We start from the raw sequence: 22,411 nt of genomic DNA, 5'->3' as shown, positions 1-22,411 counted from the left end.
GAGAGGATCAAACTCAGGTTGTCAGGCTTAGCAGCAAGTGCCTTTACCTGCTGAGGCATCTTGCCAGCCCTATACAGTGCTGTTAAGTGGTTATGTATGAAGTTTTCTAATCTGTGAACACAGTCTGTCTTTCCATTTAATTACTCTGAGCAAAATCTGGTCATTTGCCTTGCTTCCTTGGTTTATTCTTTTTGTTGAGTTGTTTTGTTTTGCTTTTCGAGACAGGGTTTCTCTGTGTTGCTTTGGAGCCTGTCCTGGAACTAGCTCTTGTAGACCAGGCTGGCCTCGAACTCACAGAGATCTGCTGGGATTAAGGGTGTGTGCTACCACTGCCCACTTATTTATTCTTGAGTAGTTTTTTTTTTTTGTTAACTATTTCTTTATTTCTAACATTTACTTAATGTGTGTTTGTAAATATCTGTATGTGTATATGGGGGTACAGAGGACAACTTGGAGGAGTCTTTCTCACCAACTATGTGGATCCCAGTGTTCAAATTCAATCAAGCTTCAGAGGCGGGCACCTTTATCTACCGAGTCATTACACTGGTTCGTTGAGTGTAATATAGAACATTCCTCTTTAGTCTACTTTGGTTTTTTTTACTTTTTATTCTGTGTGTACGGGTGTTTTGCCTACATCTGCTGTGTGCCTGGTTGGTGCCCATGGAGGCCAGAAGAGGGTATCAGATCTCCTTAGACTGGAGTTACAGGCTATTATTATCTACCAAGTGGGTGCTGGGACCTCTGGAAGAGTAGCCAATGCTTTAACCACTGAACCATCTCGTTGGCAACCCACCCCTTTAAAATACCGTCTGTTGTGATGTAGGCTGACCACCAGCTTTGGTAGCTGAACATGACCTTGAATCCTGTATCCTCCCATCTCTTCAGTGTATAGTTTATAGTCATGTACCACCACACCTGGCTTTCGGGGTGCTGAGACTGGAATCCAGAACTCCATGCAGCTAGGAAACACTTCATCAACTGAGCTACATCTTTAGCATTAGAATTCTCATGTATTTGTTTATTTTAGGCTATTCATTCTTAGTGTTTGGAAACAAAACTGACTTTCCATGTTGATCTTGTATATTGCTCTTTACCAAAGCCATGTATTTTAACAAAAGGTGTCATGTGAGGGTGCACACGCATGCATGTATACTGTTCAGAGCTATCCTGGATGCATGTGCCCTGCCTAATCCTACCTGTCCTCCAAGTCATTCCCTAGTACGGCTTCCCTGGTACCTGGGAAGTTTTCACTCACTCTGCTGTTTTTCCTGGAACCTTCCGCCCCTTCTAGCTCGTTTTTACATGGATTCCTTTTAACTTGTGTGCTTATATAGCTGTGCTGCTCTCTCCACTCAGGTGGTGTCTCACAGCCCCAGAGAACTGTGCCTTCTGCAGCAGGCTCAGTGCCAGTCCCTGTAGCTCTCCTGGAGTGAGCAGACAGGGCATCAAAGACTGGATAGGCCTCCCTCTACCCCGGGAAAATCAGGTCTTTTGATCCAGATGCATGGCTTTTGGGGTACTTTGTGCAAGACTCACTATGGTACTTGGTTCAGATCTTCAGTCTGAAATCCCATCTACAAAAGTGTGACCCACTTCGGTTCTGGCTCCTTAGGTGTATTCGTTGTCCATGGAACCACAACCATTCACATTCTACCCTGGGCCATTTCCAATTCCAGAAGCCAGGGACAGGGGAGTAAGTTTAGGCCCTTGATGAGTAGAAGTGAACCTGCTATGGGCTCAGAAACTTCTACTTACCAGGTATGAAAATCCTGGACTAGAGACTGGGTGCCCTGGAGAGCAGACATTTACCATCTCTCTGGTTCTGGAACCCAAAGGTCCCCAATCAAGGGTCTGCAGGGCTGCAGTCCTTTAGAGGTACCAGAAAAGGATCTATGTCTGTCCTCTGTCCATCTTCTCATAGCTTCCTGGCCTAGGACATTGTCGTTCCTGTCTTCCTATGGCCTTGGCCCTGTGTTCCTGTGATCAAGTTCCCTTTTTATAAGAACACCAGTCATACGGGATAAGGGCCCATCCTATTCCAACATGACTTTGTCCCAACTCCTCAGCTAACTGCATCTGCTGAGCCCTTATTTCCAAATAAGATCACATTCTGAGATCCTAGGAGTCATGTCTTTGTCCAATGAGTTGGGAGAGGGGGGCATGATTCAGCCCCTAATAAAGGGTGCTATGTCTTTACAAAAAGCTTCCACATGGCTTCACCTGAGGGCCTCCAGGTCACCTCAGTCTGAGCCATATCCATAACTTCCTGGAAGAGCTCATAAGGTGATGACAAGGGCCTGATCACCCTAATGTGGTTCAGGAGATGGCAGAGCATCACTCAGGGAGCCATGTGTGGAGTATATAGGCAGGGTTGGCAGACCCACTAGGGACAGGCCCATGACAAAAAGACCTCTTCCCTTTCTACTCCACCACAGGAAGGGCTAAACAGCAGAAAACATGTTTCTAAGATATCATGGGGAAAGGTAGGCAGAGAGGGAACAATAAATTACATTCTCAGAGCTGGTCACTAAGGCTTGCAAGGAGAGTTGGGATAGCCAGGCTTTGTTTTTTGGTTTTTGTTTGTTTGGCTTTTAAAATCTGTTTCTTTTCCTTTTCTGAGACAGGGTTTTCTGTGTAGCCCTGGCTGTCCTGGAACTCGCTCTGTAGACTAGGCTGGCCTGAACTGAGTGATCCAGGGACAGGCTGACTTTTGTCCAGCTAAGTGATGTGTGGCTGAAGGTATAGACAGTAATTATCCAACATTCTCTATCACAAGAATGAGGCTACATTAACCATAACCATCAAGATGTTTACCCTCCCGAGGATCAAGGTCATATAAATGAAGGCCGATTTTTGCTTGTCAAAATTGGCAAGTTGCCATCAGACTGGCGTTGCTAGGCAGCTGAGCCTGTTCATACAAACAGCTCTAAGAAGCAACAAGGACTCACCTACCGAGTTGCATATCCACCCCTCACTCCATCTCCTGTCCTCGTAGTTGGCTTATTAAATGTGAACACTTGTGTTGCTCCCCCATTTTAGTGGAAATGCTTCAAGGTGCAGGCCTTGTGCCTTGTCCCTTGTAGGGGAAGAGCAAAGCTTGGTAAAGGTGCTACACAAGAACCTTAAACTCATAAGCAGAATGTCCCCTCTGTGCTGAAGAGAAAAAGAAAATACATATAACAACAACAACAAAAAAAGACCCAGTGTTCACAATAGTTGTTTCAAGATGACAGTTACAGCAAAAATCATAAAAGTTTCTTTCTAAAAGATGCTACCAAGAGCATCAGGTCAAGCACAATCTGCCATCCGACCAGGAACAACACCAGACTGAGTTCATGTTTGGTGTGTACAAAGCCTCAGATTTGTTCCTGAGTTCTGGCCAGTGCCACATATGAATAAAGTCCCCTGAAATTCCGGTGGTGTGTGAGGAACAGTGAGTATGTCTCCATCCAGCAAAGCGAGGGTCCAGTACCATATCCAGAACACTCTCCCTCATGCTCAAGCCTAAACTTCTAAGTCGTTAAGGTGGAAGCCTACCCAAGAGCCAAGAATGGTATCTTAGGCTCTAAACACATGCAATCCAAATAATATGCAAGCAGGGGAAAGGAAGCCACAGAGGGGAAATCCCTGAGATCCTGTCGTTGGGACTTTATGGTGCACAAAACTATCCACCCCTCAGTTTAAGCCAGGCCATTCTGGTCAGTTAGCTGTCCCCATGCCAGGAGGATCCAGAAGAGAGAGGTTTGTGACTAAGACTCTGCGAGGGGGCATATTCAGAGTTAACAATCTTCCCCTACTTGTGCTGCTGGGCTGTTAATAGTCCAGAGTGGACTTGCTTCCCACTGGCCACGGAGAACCTGATTTTTGTATAGGCCCGGCTACCAAACACAGCCAAAGGATATGGGCAACAGGTACCGAGGTTCACTGTCCCCGAAACCCTGGAGACCAAATTAATAGAATCGGACAGGAGGTATTCTCCCCCGTGATATGGAGGCCACGGCAAAAGACGCCGACTGGTCGGGATCCCAGTGGCTGTGTCTCGGGTCCTTCCTGAGGCCTACGGACGCCGCGAGTAGCGGTACCCAGCGGGCGTAAGGCCGTAGACGCGGCTCTTTAGGTATCAGGGCCTGACCAACCGAGCAGGCGCAGTCTCAGGCCTCGTCACGCGGTTCCGCCCTGGCGCAGCAGCGTGAGGGGCCAGGGCCTTGGGCACGGCTCGGCCCCGCCCCTAGATGCGCGCGCATTTGCTGCGCAAGGCCCGCTCCACCCGCCGAGCCAGAGGCTGGGCTGGGAGCGCGCGCTGCAGGCACTTCCTGGCCACTAAATCAGGCTGAGGGAGATTGAGGTAAAAAGACTCACAAAAAGCGGCCACACTTGTAACTCCAACTTTAAGAAAGATTTAGTCCAGATCTTACTACCCTCTTAGGCCTTTTTAAAACTCACTTTTGACTTAGCCCGATTGGTCGGAGAATGTCTTTAATAGAACTCATTGTGCTCAGAATAATCTTCGTATTAATCCCTTCTTAGGTCCCTCTAGAATTACTCTGACAGGGCATGGTATTTCTGAACTTTTTGTTATCTGACGGAGCTCTTCATGAGCTACTGCAATTTGAATTAAACCTCTGATAAATTTATGCTTTCACCAGTGAATTTAAAAGCCACACCATACTTTATACTAAAAGAATAAAGATTTTTATTAAGCATTGTAAGTTGCATTCAATAGCCTCCGGATACACCACACCACAATCCATCGACAGTCAATCAGACCCAACAGCAGTTCATTCTTCACAATCCATGAGTTAGGGCGGAACTCCCTTCAACTTACAGTAAGATCCTACTTAGCTCTTGCGGGCAGGGGCTGGGGAGTTACACCTCGTTTCTGATCACTAATGTGATGAAGAGCATCGGAAGTATATGAAACGTAAGAAGTGATTCTGGTTCAAGGTACATTGTTTGGAAACAGTAACAAAACATCAAAATGATAGAAGTATACCTGCTTCTACTAAATTCCTGATGGGAAACTTCTCAAGAACAAGCAATCTGTTTCCTGCTACAGAAAGGGAGGGGTGTTTTGTTTTTTAAGATCAAAAGGGGGGGTTTTCTTCACAGAATTTCATATTTTGCTAATATGAAGGCATAAAACAGCAACAAAGAACAGTAATGCACACAGCAGTGAGTACACCAGGGTAATGTCGATATTCCAAACGGCTAGATAATTTTGGGGGTTTAGAATAAATGCAACAGAGGTCAATAATCACAAAATTTTAAGGTTAGAGCAAGATCAGTCAATGACTAAACAGAGTTAACATCTTTTATAGGACTATTACTGATTATTAGCGTTTTTGTTTTGCAAATGGGCACATACTGGTAAGAATGGAAGAAAGGACAATAACATGCATAATAGTAACTACACACTTTAAAAATTATGGACCATGCAGAAGTTTAGCTCAAGTAGTAGCACTAATGGTCTACATCCGATCAAAACCACATAGCTCATTGATCACAGATGCATGGTGTATTAGTCACGAAGTTTCAGAACACATTGTGTTGATTTTGAAAGGTCATTTGCATCTTCTATGATTTCAACTTTATCTCCATTGAACTTGCTTGTAAAGTATGATGTACTGTGTATTCAAAATCAGCACAACAGCAGTTTACTCTGTAATTTTTTTTAGTTTTGATAGTTGCACTTTTTTTTAACACAAAAGAACCACATCAACAGTGATGAAATTTAAGAAAGAAAAACTGTGGTTGTGCCTTATTTCTTTCATAATCATAAAAATCAAAGCCTTAAAACAAAGCTTCATTGTGAAACAGTAATGCAAAAATCAAATATAATGGCATACATATGGTGCCAAATGCTAAAAATTATATTTTAAGCTATATATACTTAAAGACTGCCAAAATTTGTTTTCTTTATAGTTCAAGAAACACAACTCTAGGCTTTTGTCATAACCAGTTAAAACTTTGTGTACTTCATTTTAAGTGCGGGAGTCAAATGCTCTTCATTTTCTTTCTCCTTTTTTGTTTTATTGTAGCATTTTGACTACAACTGGTTAAAACTAAAAAAATGTGTTGTTTTAAATCTCTGATATCAAAGAGGGATCTGAATTTCCAAAGTCCTCATTTTTCTCTTACGGAAAGGACAAAATGTACATAACTGCAGGCTCTCTTTCTCTCCAGGTATTCCTAAATCCTTACCCTTCCAGCATCCTTCACCCTCTATAAAAAATAAGTTTACTCTTCTTTATTTAAGACAGCTGCCTCCAGAGCAGCCTCCCTGCGGCAGGCGCTGTCTGTACTTAGTGCATTTAAGTGAGGATTTGTATTGCACGTTTTAGAGTCATTGTTCAAGGCACTTTCAGAGTGGCTGGGGGCCCTGGTGTCGCCTGTGCTCCCATTAAGTTGGGGCACTGGCTTCTCCTCGGCCATCACTCCGTTTTCAGCCAGGGATCCTTCTGAGGACACAGCAGAGGACTTGGATTCCCCAGATTTCGACTTCAGTTCTTTGGCCACTTCTTCTGCTGAAGCAGCATAAGGAGGCCGGCCCTGTTGAGAAGGAGAGCTGATAAGAGCTTTAGGTATGGAAGAGGCAGGGCTAGACTGGGGACAACATGGACGGGCAGGGACATGGCTTGGCGATAATGCCTCAGCCAGAGAATTCAAAAGGAAAATATGAGAGGCTAGGCCCTCTGCCTCTGTTCTGCTCGGCCTTCAACCGTCTTGGCTAATTCCTTCTGTAGCCCCTTGCCTCAACATCTCTGCTGGTAATGTTTGTTTTAAAATGATAAAGTCCCACTTGGAGTGCTCTAACCATTTTACATAGTACCTAATTTTTTTCCTTAAAAAAATTTATTTATTTATTTATTTAGTATACAATGTTCTGTCTACATGCCTGCAGGCCAGAAGAGGGCACCAGACCCCATTACAAATGGTTGTGCGCCACCATGTGGTTGCTGGGAATTGAACTCAGGACCTTTGGAAGAGCAGGCAATGCTCTTAACCTCTGAGCCATCTCTCCAACCCTACATAGTACCTCATTATTTAAAGTTATAAGCACCTTTTAGTGAGTCTTCTTTGAAATGGAGGCTGTCCCCATACTTTCCAAAATGCATAGGTCTCAGAATGCACATGCCCCATCTAAACAGAGCACTGCCAGGCACCCTCAACACGAAGCAAGGCTGTATGAACAACAGCACAAGGATTGGGAATGACCTCTTTCTGGAGTGCGCCTCCTTCTCTAAGCAGATTGACAAATAATTTCCCTTGAAAACAATGGACCTTGAGTCTGACACATTTCCCAGCATAAGGCTCTCTGAGATGGTGATGCCTTCACCCTGATTGTGACAGAGACTGTGGCCTGGCAGTTTTCTGCTGTGAGCCTTCTTTCTCTCCTTAGAAATCAAGTTTCTAAGTCAACAAGTTATGACAATCAGGATTATAAACGTCCCTTAACGCAAATGAGACTGAATGGCAAATGGAAGCTAAAGGAAAGGTCACAGGGTGGGGAGTGACTGTCAATACAGTTCTTTGGGAGCAAAAAGGATGGTGGGGCTAAGTGCTCAAGCTGTCTCAAAAAAATAAATAAATAAATTAATTAATTAATTAATGCCACAAAGTTGAGCTTTTAGTGCTATGTGGCCATTGTGATTCATGAATGCATAACACATACATTATACACACACAAGAATGAACGAATGAATGAATACATAAGGTGTGGCATAGTGCTCCATATGGCACAATGATCCATAACTTTAATCCTAGTACCCAGGAGACAGTAGCAGGGAATCTCTATGAATTTGAGATCAAGCCGGCCTACATAGCAAGTTCCAGATCATCCAGGGCTATGGTAGCGAGAGTGTCTCAGAAGATTACAACAACCAAACAAGGAAAAAGAAGGAAAACAAAATAAAAACCATAAAGGTAAATTGTAACCAGAGTTATTAACCAAAAAAGAAGAGAGGAGACAAGCAATGAAGAGCCTCCAAAAATCAAAGGTAGGCATAGAAGAGCCAGCAAGAAGGCCACTGGAACACTGAAGACAAAAACAACAGATAGGCTGGAAAGATGGCTCAGAGGTTAAGAGCATTGGCTGTTCTTCCAAAGTTCCTGAGTTCAATTCCCAGCAACCACATGGTAGCTCACAGCCATCTGTAATGAGACTGATGCCCGCTTCTGCCCTGTCTGTAGGCATACATGTGGACAGAACACTGTGTACATAATAAATAAATAAATCTCTTAAAAAAGAAAGAAGCAGCAAAGAAAAGGAACTGAGCCAGAGCCAAGCAGCACTGCCAGGCCACTGGAGACAAGCTCCTGAAGAGCAAGGTCTAAGCTCACTGTTCTGAGTGTGTGGTCGGTTAGTGCCAGAGGCTTTAGGAAAGGCAGCAAGGCTTCATGGGAAACCAAAACCAATAGGGGAACATAGGTCTAGCACACAGGTGAGTTCAATATGAATAACATTAGGTAAGCTGAAGGAAATAAAGGAATCAAGAAAACAGTGGAAAGTCTGCAAGCCAGTGTCCTGATTAGGAAAACACCTTCACATCGAACAGTTTCTCCTTCAGCCCTTCCTGAGGGGCAATTCTTCAAGAACCCACCGAGGAAAGGGCTTCAGAGACCAGAACAGACCTGGAGCCTAAAGGGGACATGGGACAAAAAGGTATGTATAGAATCAAGACAAATGAGGCAAAATCATGGCTCCCCGGGGGCCAGGGAAACAGGTACTTTCAGAAGAGGTGGTGTGAGAACGCAGGGGCACACAGACACGCCCTCCGCCTCCAGCTGTGCTGTGAATGTGTGACAAAGACTAACTATGGGATGAATTATTTAATCACCTCCTGAAGCAAGATTCTCCAAGATGGGTAAGAGTACATTTAGACACTAGAAATAGAGTATTAGTAAATACTTGGTGTTTGAACTCAATAAGTATTTTACTGGAACAGGGAGTAAAAGCACACTGTCTCTACATGGCATGCACAAGGTACAGGTATCCATAAGAAGGCTACAGGAAACCCTGTCTCGAGAAAAAAAAAAGAAAGGCTACAGGAAGTTCAATCAGGGAAAAGGATATGTGAGACAGAGATCAAAGAAAAGCATAGCTACAACAGGTATACATGAGAATCTTACCTTAAAAATTAAAAAAAAAAAAAAAAGTGGGGCAGAAGGTTAAAAGCAGTGGTCGCTCTTTAAGAGGACCTGGGCTGGGTTCCCAGCACCTGCATGGAATTTCTCTAACTTTAAACCCAGGGACTCCAACATCTTATTCTGATCTGAGGATCATGGTGCCCAGACATACATGAAGGAAAAACATCCACACACACACACAAAATAAAAATAAGCAAGTCTTTTTGTTTGTTTGTTAGTTTTGAGACAAGGTTCTAGAACTTGTTTTGTGGACCACACTAGCCTCATACTTGAGATCTGTTTGTATCTGTGCTGGGATTAAAGGCATGCACCATCACCACCCCACTGAAAAATAAGCAAGTCCTAATACACACACATAAACCATCATCCCATATATCATATGTACATGTTTAACCCGTAGACTGAATAACTTGGTATCAGGTCTATAGTCTCAAATCTCATTTCAATTGGATGGTGTTGCATGCCTTTAATTGCAGCAATACTCAGAAGTCAGAGGCAGGTGGATCTCTGAGTTTGAGGCCAGCCTGGTCTACACAACAAGTTCCAGGTCAGCCAGGGTTACACAGTGAGACCCTGACTTTTTTTTTTTTTTTTAATTCATTTTCCATTTAAGAAGTTGCAAACTAAGAAAACAGACAGCCAGGGGAGCCTGGGTCCTCATTTGGTCTAAACAAGAGGTCCAACACCAAAGGTATTACACAGATGAAGTTCCTGAATGAAAGGAAATGACTTGGGCTCACATGGAAAGCACCTATGGGCCAGGTATCAAGTCAAAGGACTAAAAACTGCCCGACAGTTACAACACAGCAGGAGAAACGCAGCCTAGGGGAGACATGCAGGAGTGACAGGAACCTGTGCTGAATTACCTGAATTGCTCCCTGGCTTTTGTAGCCTCTGCCATAGTACCTTCCACCTCTTCCAAATGTTCTAATCACTGGAGTGGAAATAACTCCCCTTGGACGCCTGTGTCAATATAAAAAGACAAGACCAAACAGATTTAAATCTATCAAAGATTATGCTGAAAATACTCTCAAGTAGATCCTACATTGTGCGAGACAGCGAGTATTGGGTATTAAGTATTAAGCATGGTCACATCAAACTCAAGGAATCATTCTTCTGGTTCACATTCAAGACATCTGACTTCAAAACTAAAACTTTAAATACTTTTTAAAAGACAGTTCATTAATTGAATAATGCATGGTTAATTATTTGATAATAGTCAACCAAACAATTACAGAATGTTATATAACAGGGTTCCATGTAACACTAAGACCTTTGCTAGGTGGTGGTGGCACACACCTTTGATCCCAGAACTTGGGAGGCAGAGGTCAGCCTGGTCTACAGAGTGAGTTCTAAGACAACCAAGGCTACCCAGAGAAACTGTCTCAAAAAAAAAAAAAAAGAAAAAGAAAAAAAGCCGGGGGGGGGGGAAGGGTAGAAGCAGGGAATAGGGGGTGGAGTGAGGTGGAACAACTCCTGCTCAGGAGGAGGAGCCAGTCAAAAACTGTTTTCACCATCCAGGTCCAGAGCTTACCCTCTCGTCGGTCCTCCTACAGACACCACCTGCAGAGGAAAGGGCCCTCGGCCCCCACGACCCCGCCTGCTTCCAGCCCAGTGGCCGACCACGGTACCAGCTATTTCTAGCTTCCCTCCCTGAGAAGGAATAGGTTGAACTCCTGCACAAAAATAAATACACGAGAAGACAAGATCTTTACAACTGATCAAGGACCAACAAAGAGAAAGCAAGCAAAGCAACTCTTGGCTGTTGCCAACTTAGTAAGAAGCTATTTACCTTGCTTTGTGAAGATTATGTTACAGAAGACCCTCTGTGCACACCATGCAATTTTTTTTATTATTGTTGTTATTATTTTGTCTCTCTATGTACACTGTCTGTCTTGGAACTCTCCAGATTAGAACTCAGGCTGGTATCAAACTCACCTGCCTCTGCCTCCTGAGTGTTGAGATTATAGACATGCCCGGCCCTGCACCATGTGATTTCCAGCTATAGTTAAGAACCCACAACAGAGCTAGGTATGGTAGTGTAAGCATTTGTGATTAAAACACTTGAGAAACTGAGGCAGGAGGATTGTGGATTTGAGGCCCAACTGGAGTACTGATGGAGACCCTGTATAAATTTGGGGGGTGGGGGGAAGGCTGGTGTGATGGCTCATCCACCCAATAATGGTGCTTGCCACCAAGTCTGATAGATGATCTATCATTGAGATCCATGTTTAAAAGAGAGAACCAACTCCTGCAAGCTGCCCTCTGACCTCCATAATTACCTTGTAGCATGTTCATACACACAAAATAGATGTTTAAAATATAAAACAAACAAATGGATTTGCCACTGAGCTGGATTCCAACTGCCAATGTGAAACACCCCTATTTAGAGAAATTCACAGTGAAATGTAGCTGCATGCAGCTGGCCTGTCTTCACCACCAGATGGGCTTGCGCAACCTCAGTACACTTTCCTCTAGGTAAACAATCCCATTTCCACAGCACTATCTAAACATTAGAGAAATTAGTAAGTCTAGAAGCAGCCCTTCCTCTCTCACTCTCAAAGTACAAGGAATTGAACCCAAGGCCATGCAGGGCTAGGCAAGCACGCTATATCTGGACTATATAAGACCTCACGAAACAGGGTCTCATTGTGCAATCCAGGCCTGCCATGACCTCTTAGCCCTCTAGCTCTGTATGTTGGGTGGAATCACAGGTGGACTACACGCATTTCATATTACTGACAATGTGAATATTCTAGCTTTCTAACCTAAGACATTTCTTAAACTATTAAGTACAGGAAAACTGTTCAAACAAATGAGCGTGAACACCTTACTTCTAAGCATATGTTCCCTGCCATCCTGGTGTCAAAACGTGCCTATGACTGACCTACACAGTTGAAGAAGTACTGGAAACAGGTCTGCCTACCAAGTTATCACCCTCTTAGGGGAGGCCTCTGTTTCCTGTAGCCACATGAGAAAAGTATAAAGAAACAGGCAAGACAGTTCTTGTTTTTTTGACACAGGGTCTTAGCTGGCCTTGGGCTTGCTCTGTAGACCAGGCTGGGTTCGAATCTGCCTCTGCTTCCAGATTGCTAAGATTAAAGGAGTGTTGTTCCACCACACCCAGCCGACAATATGTTTTAATAATAGCTTATTTTACGTCAAAAATATTTTACCAGGTAATTAAGATAAATAACTTTTCTAAGACACAAATCTCACCATATAGTATTAGCTGATCTAAGACGTTCCATGAATACCAGCCTAGCATTGAACTTGTGGAAATTTTCCTGCCCCATCTTCTTTTTATTTTATTTTTTTCCTTTTATTAAAAATATTTTTTTCTCACATAATATATCCTGATTAATTCCTCCTCCCTCTACTCCTCCCAGTTCCTCTCCACCTCCCCTCCCATCTGGATCTACTCCTTTTCTGTCTCTTAGAAAACAACAGGCTTCTAAGGGACAAGAATAAAATACAATAAAATAAAACAAAAACCGACACATTGGAATTAAACAAAACAAACACAAGGAGAAGAGCTAAAGAGAAGAAACAAGAAACAGAGATCCACTTATTCACACATTCAGGAATCCCATAAAAACAATTAAACAGAAGTCATAATATATATTCAAAGGTGTGCAGACCTGTACAGACCCTGTACATGCTGCCTCAGTCTCTGCGTTCCTATGAGCTTTGATCATGCTGATTTAGAGGGCCTTGTGTTCTTGGTGTTCTCCATCCCCTCTGGATCTAACACTCTTTCTGCCTCCTTTTCCTCACGGTTCCCTGAGCCCTGAGGGGAGGGATTTGATGGAGATGGTCCATTTAGGGACTGCCCCTGTCGTCTAAGGACTGGGATCACCACAACCCTACCAAGATTGGAAATTTACTGAGCTAGTTTACATCTACTTTCTGTCTTGAACACCTTTCATGTACTTGTACTCCAGGCGTGCACAAGTGTGAACAGGACAGTTAGGAGGCAAGGTAAGCTTCTTGTACTTTCTCTTCCCCACACTGTCCCAGACAGCACCCCTCTCCCCTATTGTCCCCACCCACAGGACAGACAGCATCAGAGTCCAGCTCCAGAGGGAGCTGGAACACCTCAGGGTCAAGAATTACAGGAGCAGCCACAAGGCACAGAAGTCCTTGAGAGGCTGAGGAACAGGAGTGTCAGGGCCCACTGGGGCTGCAGACAACCAATCCTTAGCCACATCTTCCCATATACCAAGCCTCTTGTTGGCCACTCTAAGTGCTCGAGCAACTGTGCTGGCAAACACTACCATCCTGAAAGGAATGCCTATCCTCAAAGTAATTAGTTATGTATCAGATGGATCCTGCAACATCGTGGCTTCAAGTGACAGCAGAATTACAATAAACTATTTCCAAAACCCTTTCCTTTTATAATACAAACACAAATGAAGAGAGATGTAAGCAAAATTTACAATAAATAACTTTATATTAAAATTTCTATCAGAAGCTTTTGTGTACTAGGAATTCTGCACCCGCTGGCGTCTTCTACACAAGTACAAGCACCTTTACCAAAGAATGGCTGCATGAGATAAACCACTATGCAAAGCTGGCAGCCCAGCTCATGAGCACAAGGTGTTGGCCAGGTCATACTGGTACACAGACAAGTTCTCTTCTAGGTGGACACTTAGTGGCCTACTCTGGAAGGAGAGAAAGGACAGCTACAACAGGGCCACTGCACAAACGGTCAGTCAGGGACCCAGGAAAAAAGGCACTACATTAGAGATGGCTTCCAACGACAGCCAAGGAAGAATGGTGCCAAATGCTGGAGCAGAAGAAATGCTGGCAGGTAGAAGTCTGGGAGGGGTATGGGTAATAATTACCGCCCTGGGACTTGCTAGTCCTGCTGCTGTCACTGCCTGAGAAGGCTCCACAGTGTCCCGATGTTGCTGCCACCCGGAAGGCACGGTAAGGGCCTGTTGCTACTGTTTCCCCATAGTGGCCTCCAAAGCCACAGACTCCTGTGGGACCCAGAGTAGAGAGAAACAGGAAAAGCATGAGAGAAGGAATTCAAAAGGACCTCCCATTCATAAAAGTAGGCAGGAGAATCCATATCTCATTCTACTTCTGGGAGGGGGTCTCCCAGGCCCTCTTGCTATTTCAGTATTCCACCCTATCACAGCCAGAGGCCAGCACTACAGGCCAGCCTCCCTCAGTAGTCATTTAATAGGGTACTGGCTGTGGGCTCCTAAAGACCCTGGAGGTGTGATTCCAGAAGAGAGTTCCCTCTGACTCAGAGGGATGTACTTTCCCTGTACATATGAAAGATAACTAAAATCAAGGTGACTCCCTTTTTCTTTTTCCCCATCTCCGTCAGGATCTTACTCTCTCATTCATACTCGGAAGAATTACTACCATAATGCTGACTCCTTAAAACCTATTATTACAGGGTCTCCATACGGCAAGCTACAATGCCACAAGAAGGACCACACACTCTGCCCCCACCTAACAGATTCCCAAAATATGACTCACCTGCAAAGCCCCTGCCCCTGCCCTGTGAGGGTGGGACTGGCCCAAAGTGCCGAGGGTACATAGATGCTGGATAGAAGGGCAGAGCAGGAGGTGGTGGGAAGGGGAGTGGGTGGTTCTGCCGGGAGAAGTTGAGCCCCTCTAGAATGCTCTGGCGCATCTTTTCCACCTTGGCCGCCTGCTCAGTCTGAAAGTTAAGGGGTAGGCAGGTAAAAACACCATCCTCATTTTAATACATCTGAGCAGTCACTAACAAAACAGAACTACTATGGTACAAAGTCCATACCTGCACATTCTCCTAATTATTTTTTATTTTTAATATTTATTTAATTATCTGTCTCCATGTGGGCACATGCTTATGTGTGAAGTGCCTGTGGAGTGGTGGTCTGAGCCTCCCTCCCTGGTGCTAGTGGTTGTGAGTTGCCTTATGAGGGTGCTGGGAGCTGAACTTGGGTCCTCTGCAAGAACAATACATGCTCTTAACTGCTGAACCATTTCTCCAGCCTCTCACCTACTCCTGATGCTTACTTCTTCTTAACACTTAAATCAACAGTCAGGTGCTTCTCTGGTCACTCTAAGACCTAGAGATACAAGATGTAGGACACGACAAACTGATCCTAACTGAGCACCAATGGGACAACACTGCTACTTAGTGCAGCTCATACTGAAAATGGGGCTTCCTGCTGGCCTAGTGTTGCATTTTTGCCCCTTTTGATGGTTGCATTGGTTGAGATAGTCCCACAGTGCTGAAGCGTTCTGTAGGGCTTGAAAAAGCATACCAGGCTCTGATGTCCCACAAGCATGTCCCATTGGCCATAGGCTCAATAATCACAATCAAAAAAAAACATATATTAAGTGAAATACCTATGAAGAGAAGCCACACAGTACAGGCTATGCAAATAAAAATGTGAACAGTACCTCATGGGAACCTAGCCCTCACTTCCAGCTGCAGCATTTCACACTCGCTGACTCGGTGTGCAAGGAGCTTTCTAGGACCTAACTCTCTTAAGCAATGAGAATCAAAGATCTATTAAAGATACTCAGTTAAGAAGATGGCAGGTGTACTGAATAGTTCTATGTCAACATGACACAGGCTAAAGCTATCTGAGAGGAGGAAGCCTCAAGTAAGAAAATGCCTCCATGAGATCAGGTTGCAGGCAAGCCTGTAAGGCATTTTTCTTAATTAGCAACTAATGAGGGAGAGGGCCCAGTCTATTGTGGGTGGGGCCATCCCTGCACTGGTGGTTCTGGGTTTTCTAAGAAAGTAGACTAAGCAAGCCAGCGGGAGGAAGCCAGTAAGCAGCACTTCTCCACGGCCTCTGCATCAGCTCCTGCCTCCAGGTTCCTACCTACCCTGTTTGAGTTCCTGTCCTGATTTCCTTCAATAACAAATGGTAACATGAAAGTGGAAGTCTGAAAAACCCTTTCACCCCAAGTTGCTTTGGTCATGGTGTTTCATTACAGCAATAGTAACCCTGGCTAAGATAGTAGATTTAGCTTATACACTGCATTCCACTATAGTCCAAGATGGCCACCCTGTCCCCAACATACCTGACCATCACAGAGGTCGATGAGTGGGGTCTTTTCCCGGCTGGCTTTGAGAAGTTTGGACTGGAAGAGCTTCCCATCAAAATACATCCAAGGACAACAGTGTTCCCAGGGGATGGGCTGCCCACACGCGTCATTGGCAAACAATGCCATGTCTACTCCGCTCATGAAGAGAGCTGACAGCTGAATTCCTCGAGGGTCTAGGTTTTCAATCTTTAAATTGAAAGAGTAATTTTTATGGAGGAGGAGGAGTACAGTATCACCCTTGCACTAAAACTCCCCAAAGTTAACAGAGCACAATCCTCACAAGAGTACCAGCAGACCCGTTACTAGAATAGTAGGGAGCATGTTTTTATGAATACTGAGTTTGCGTCTGTAGATTTACCACACAGCATGGATAAAATGGTGCTAAGAGTCGACATGATAGAGGGACTGACGAGGTTCAGTCTCCTTCATGGCTCAGAGCCTACATCTGAACACTGGCCATGGTCTAATAGAGGGTGTCCAAAAGAAACATTTTAAGATCCTACATTTTTCAAGCACCTGTATTAAGAAATTACTTGGCATAATTTCATTTTTAAGTAAATTTGCACTATATGTTTGTTGCTTTATATGTTGTTTCAAAGAAGCTTAATTGAACTGTCAGCACGTTTTAGTCCATAAACAAAAGAATGCAAAATGAGAAACAGTGCACTTGAACTGTGCTTTACTGGTATTCCCAAAAGTTGTGTCTTCCTAAGCTGAGCACTGGCACCTGCCTGGCAAGAACTCTCCTCTCACAGACAACAGGCAGGGTAAGACACCTGACAGTCCAATTGACTCTTGATCATCTGTGTGCAAAGGGCCTAGTTTGTGGATTATCTAGGACACAGGTTTAATTCTGTTCTGGTTCCTTCTCACCTCAATGGTTTTTCAAGAATGGAGTCTTTAGGGGGTATGAGTCCAGGTAAGGCTGCACTGTGGCAGGGAAAATGACTTTTGGAAAATGGCATTGTATGAAACATTAAAAAAAAAGAACATTTCAGTGCCAAATGCTAAAATGAATTTAGGATTATGTTATTTACTTCCCACTGTAACAATATATCACATCATCAACTAACATTCTTGCCCATCTTTTCTAAAGTTTGTAAGTCTATGCAATTAAACTTGCAAAGCCTAGAGGAGTCGGGTCATAAATTTACAAATACTGTTTCTAAAGCTCTGGATCCTAGTGTGCATCACTAGTCATATACTTGTGAGAAGCATGAGGGACTAGGGTGATGGAATTAAATGCATCTTCATATTTATGTGCAATAAAGAGAAAGAGGGTCAGTCTGAAACAAATGAATGCATATGCTTTATTGAGATCCCATCTGTGAGCTTCAGAAAGAAGAAGAATCCTCACCATAGAGTGAGCTGAACTGCTGGAGAGCAGCCAAGCAAAAGTGGTGGGCTGTAAACAGGCAGAGCCAGCCCTGCACAAAGGTCAACCCCCATTCCCCCACCCCCAAATTGGGATAGTGGCTATGAATCCCTCATCTGGATCTGGACCACTGCTTCCAGCTCATGTCCTCTGTGCCCTATATCAGAGAATAGAAAATCAGGATCACAGCTTAGGGAGAGATATAGTGGCACTTTAAAGGTTTCTACCTATATGAAAATGTCTTCCTGAAATACCATACCGCCTGTGGAAACAACTGTGGCAACTCTTGAGGCTATGGGTTACTACTGGTCATTCCCAGATACAAAGTCCCACTGATTAAAATCCTGGCCATAGCACAATAAGTGAAGTTTAACAGAGTATAACAGAGATTTACAAGACAGAATCACCCTTGTTAGAATTACTTATTTCTGAGTTTGCTGGGAGGAATGGAGCAAGACCCCTTGTGCGTGCATTCATCTATGAGTTTCCCTGGCCACTGAGGGACTGCAGCTGTGGATCTCAAACATGATGTTAGGTCTGAGGATATAGATCAGTGGTATAGAACTTGCTTAGTTTAGATGCATGAAGTCCTGAGTTCAATCCTTAGCAATGAAGATAAAAAGTATACTTTCAAGATAATTTTCAATTTTAGTAATGACAACTACTGTTAATTTAAAAGGCAAATTTTCTTGAAATAAAAGCTACATAAGTATGTGAACAAGATTTCTATTACTGTGTATACTTGACTTCCTTCAAAGTGTTTTTTATTGTTTTAGAGATAACAGCTTAGTATATACCCCAGATGGCTTTAAACTCTTGCTTCTCCTGTCTCTGGCTCCTAAGCATGTACCAAAATGCCTGCCCAAAAGTTCCCTAAAATTCACACTATAGTGTTTTTATATCCTTAAATGTTAATTTTAAAAAAGTTATTTATGTGTATGTACACTACGTAAATGCCCAGTGTCCACAGAGGCCAGAAGAGAGTGTTAGATTCCCAGGAACAGGAGTTATAGTTATAAGCTGCCATGTGGGTATTAGAAATTAAATCCATGTCCTCTGGAAGAGCAGCAAGTGCTCTTGACTGCTAAGCCAACTCTCTAGTCTCTTTAATTGCTAATTAGAACCCTGAACTGTACAGATATCTGTACTGACTGTCTTATGCCAATGGAGATAAAATATTCAACATTATCCAAAGTTCCTCAAGTAGAGAAATAGACAGAAAAATTCTGGCTTCACAAGAAATACAGCTGCAGAATTTATTCTCTGCCCAATTAGTTCAAGAACCAATTTGAGTGAGGTGACTTTATTTGACTCTACTTATGGGGCTACAGACTCTTACTTTATGTCATATTTACCTATATGCAAAAAATTCTTACAGGTATCACAGACATGTTGCACGCCCCTAATACTGTCTTTAAAGCTCTTCATTTTCCATCTTTTATATTCTGCACTTGGCATGTGAAACTGTTAAAAGAATTATAGGGATGTCAAGAATAAGGGAGAAGAAACTAGACAAATATCACAATGGTAAAAGTTCCTTCTCCTCGTCCTTCACCCACCCACTTTGAATCCCAGGCTCAGTGCTAATTTTACCTTAACAATTACACTCATGCTCAAAACCTAGAAGAATGGCTCAGAAAATATAACAGGGAAGAAAATGAGGATCATCAGTCACTGTCACAGGTACTCAGGGAACCACACAGAACATGCTCAATTATTCATGGACATGGTGGACAGAGAAAGCATGGATGAGATGAATTCTTAAAAACTCATTTTAGCTCATGGTGCAGTGTCTTTTCCCACTAACCCTCCCTTCAGAAAAGCTAGTAGCAAGAGTCCAAACTGGCAGAAGTAGGACCTGCCTTTCTATTTTCCTCCTCTGACGGCAAAGCGTGTATTAGACACTGACAGGGAGAAGAGTGACAGGTCCAGGCAATCCACAAACTGTGATAGCCCCGGCACAGCAACAGTGACAGTCAAGAGGCATCTTATAGAAAAGCACCGTCGTTGCTTTTGACATGTCAAAAACCTTAATGATTAAATGAAAAGCAATTTTAAAAATTTTCTACCACTGAATTCTAGAACCCTGAACTCTAATGGGAATTTTAGGTAGCCTGAAATAAGAATATTTCTATTAATTCTCAATTCAATAACTGAGACGATGCTTAATCTTGAAAAAAAATCAAAAACAAAACAAAACAAACAAAAAAACAAGCTGCCTTCCCCTCAATCACATGCTCTTTTTCCTCACAGCTCTTTTGAAATGTGCACTAATCTGGACAATGAATAGTGTGGACTGTGCTCATGAAACAGGACCACCAGCTTCGACACAAGAAGACCCGGGCTGCAACGAGTCAGACAGAAGGCTCCTGTTCGTGGAATGTATCTCACTGATACATCTTTAGAAATGTCTCTCCTTAGATGAAGAACCAGGAGAAAACCATGAAAGCACTAAGGCCTCAAAAGAACCAAAATGAAAGTATTCAAAAGGTACATCCTGCATGTGGATCCGAAAATGAAAAGGATATGGGAGAGAAGATGGACTTTGGTTAAAGTAACTTGATGGTGAATAAGGCTTGGTGGGCATACCTGGTCCCTGGCGGTCTGATTTTCAGAACTGGGATGTCAATACTGAAGGAATAATCTACACAAGAGAAACAGGAGGAGAGGTAGAGGGTGGCACCACACTCTAGGGCAGTGATTCCACCCCCTGAAGCACAGCCTGCGGCGAGGACGGTGGTGACGGGGCACCCAGGGAACACGCGGGGGGACCTGACTGGGTCCGCCACACTGCCTGACACCGAAAACAAAAGTGTTAAAGACAGTAACAATTTCTGCCTAACAAACAGAAAAGCTTGATCCACAAAGTAAAGAACACAGTTTGAGGGGGATTCTGCTGAGGTTTGGTTTTGTATACAGCTTGCTTCAAAGTCATCAGAAGCCTCAAGGGAGTTCTAGTTAGCACCAAAATATGCAATTTAACACCATAATTTAGGGAAAACCCAGAAATTTATTGAGAACCACCTGTCAAATATGTAAAAAAAAATAGTTAAAAACAAATACAGAGCTAGTCTAAACTGTTTGCCATAAGATGCGTTCATAAAGAACAGCAAAAAGATCTAAAAGCGAAGGCAATTTTATCAAAAGAGATTAGCTGATTTTAAATCAAACGGTAAAAAATTAAATAACTGAAGGCAAAGAAAAACAAAACCCTAACCTTGAAAAGAAAAGGCAGAGCTGTGAGTTCAGCTAAACTTGAGGTCTTGAACTTTCTAACATTTAATACAGAAATCAGAAAGCAATTATAAACATGAACATAGCAACTAATGAGTGCAGTGAAAAGGAGGTCACTACAAACCAGGGCCAACTTAGGAGAAATAAACACTGCCAACACAAAGAACAAAGGAGTGCTAGAAGGCAAAATCAAAAGGAACACGAAAAGGGGTATTGGGATGATGTCTAACACCGTTCTTCAAGTGGTTCTTTTAAAAGGGACTGTGCAACACTAGAAGGGCAAAGATTATGCTTTAGAGAAAACTAAAGTTGCAGCTAGGAACAATGGAATGAAATAAGAAAAAGAATCCTGGCTAGATGTTAGAAAATTCCTAAGATTGAGCCCGCCCAGGGCTTGGAATCCCCTGGTAAAATAAAAAAGAGAAGTTTATTTCCTGATGTGAAAAACAAGACTAAACATCCATTGATAAACAGGTAAAATCTGATAAATATGGAATCGACTGTTTTCTTGCTTACAAACCCTGATGGCACAGCCATACCTAGACAGGATATCATCCCCTCTGCCTTGAAGGCTTTGACACCTATGACATTAGTATCATTAGTTTGGTGCCCCAACAACTGTCTGGTGAGGGTTAGCAAAGTTATACCAAAATCCAAAGCAAGATTTCCCAGGAAAGGGAAACAAGGCTGACTGGTACCTTGAGTTCCTGCAGCTGGTCCGGCTCATAGAGTTTGGGGGACAATGCCTGAGCCAGGAAGGCATCCAGCTCCTGACGCCGCAGAATGCGAGCTCCGGGCCACTGCACCATATACCTGGTGAGGAATAAAATGAGAGTGGAATGACTGAAGCTGTCAGGCAGTGCTTGGAAAAACTGAGTTCTCAGTAAACCCGAAATGGTGCAATTCAGGAAGCTGCCTTTGTACTCTCTTTCAGCCACTGTTTCCACGAGAGAACATCAGCTGAAAAGTGCACCCGATCAACATTTAGCATGCTAGAATGCTGTATTGTGTATAGCCACTAAAAATAAAGTGCTTTACCAGACCTGCCTGGTGGCACATGCTTTATTCTCACTATTTATGAGGCAGAGGCAGGTGGTTCTCCATGAGCTCAAGACCAGTCTTGTTTGCACAGAGAGTTCCAGGCCACCGAGGGCCAGAGTGAGATCTGTCTCATTTGATTGAGGGCTCCTTAGCAGCAGATGAACGTGGGAATGGTGCAAAAAGTGTCCATGAGGAGGAGGGTGTAACTCAATGCACTGAGGGCACCTTCACATTTGGAACATCCTGGTGTGGATGGTTGAAGAGAATCAAATTACACTAGGATAGATCTGACAAACAATCAACAGCTTGCATCACTACACAGAGTACAACCCCTAGTAGCTTACATGTATGGGAATGGGAATGGCTAACTGCAATAGCCATAAACCCTCAAGTCCATTAGTACTGATTCTTTATACCCAACAAACCTTACAGAGGACTAGATCAGATTTCTAGCTACCATTTAAAAAATAAAACAAAACCCTCCTGAAGACAGACTGCTTTGTCAGAGCTGGAGAACAACTCAAAGGAGTACAGGGAGTCATGACA

General features: G+C 43.4%; 2 protein-coding genes across 2 annotated transcripts in view; both read right to left on the bottom strand.

The window, feature by feature from the left end:
* Nucleotides 1–2,977, bottom strand: part of Phf2 (PHD finger protein 2) — an 81,360-nt gene extending 78,383 nt beyond the window's left edge. The window contains exon 1 of the mRNA XM_050144182.1: nt 2,949–2,977. Within this exon, the coding sequence (XP_050000139.1) occupies nt 2,949–2,962 (14 nt within the window). The 5' untranslated portion in view covers nt 2,963–2,977. The remainder of the gene's footprint in view (nt 1–2,948) is intronic.
* A 1,692-nt stretch (nt 2,978–4,669) lies between these two features.
* The window catches only part of Fam120a (family with sequence similarity 120 member A), an 81,360-nt gene continuing 63,618 nt past the window's right edge, over nt 4,670–22,411 (bottom strand). The window contains exons 12-18 of the mRNA XM_050144180.1: nt 21,523–21,637; nt 16,192–16,401; nt 14,644–14,827; nt 13,995–14,132; nt 10,682–10,823; nt 10,014–10,110; nt 4,670–6,549 (exon numbers count right to left, since the gene is read on the bottom strand). Of these exons, the coding sequence (XP_050000137.1) occupies nt 6,238–6,549; nt 10,014–10,110; nt 10,682–10,823; nt 13,995–14,132; nt 14,644–14,827; nt 16,192–16,401; nt 21,523–21,637 (1,198 nt within the window). The 3' untranslated portion in view covers nt 4,670–6,237. The remainder of the gene's footprint in view (nt 6,550–10,013; nt 10,111–10,681; nt 10,824–13,994; nt 14,133–14,643; nt 14,828–16,191; nt 16,402–21,522; nt 21,638–22,411) is intronic.

Source organism: Alexandromys fortis, unplaced genomic scaffold, assembly GCF_014885135.2.
Source record: "Alexandromys fortis isolate MF-2015 unplaced genomic scaffold, M_Fortis_MF-2015_v1.1 scaffold_1, whole genome shotgun sequence".
Taxonomy (NCBI): domain Eukaryota; kingdom Metazoa; phylum Chordata; class Mammalia; order Rodentia; family Cricetidae; genus Alexandromys; species Alexandromys fortis.
Note: the sequence above shows the minus strand (reverse complement) of the source record. Positions and strands in the feature narration are given on the sequence as shown.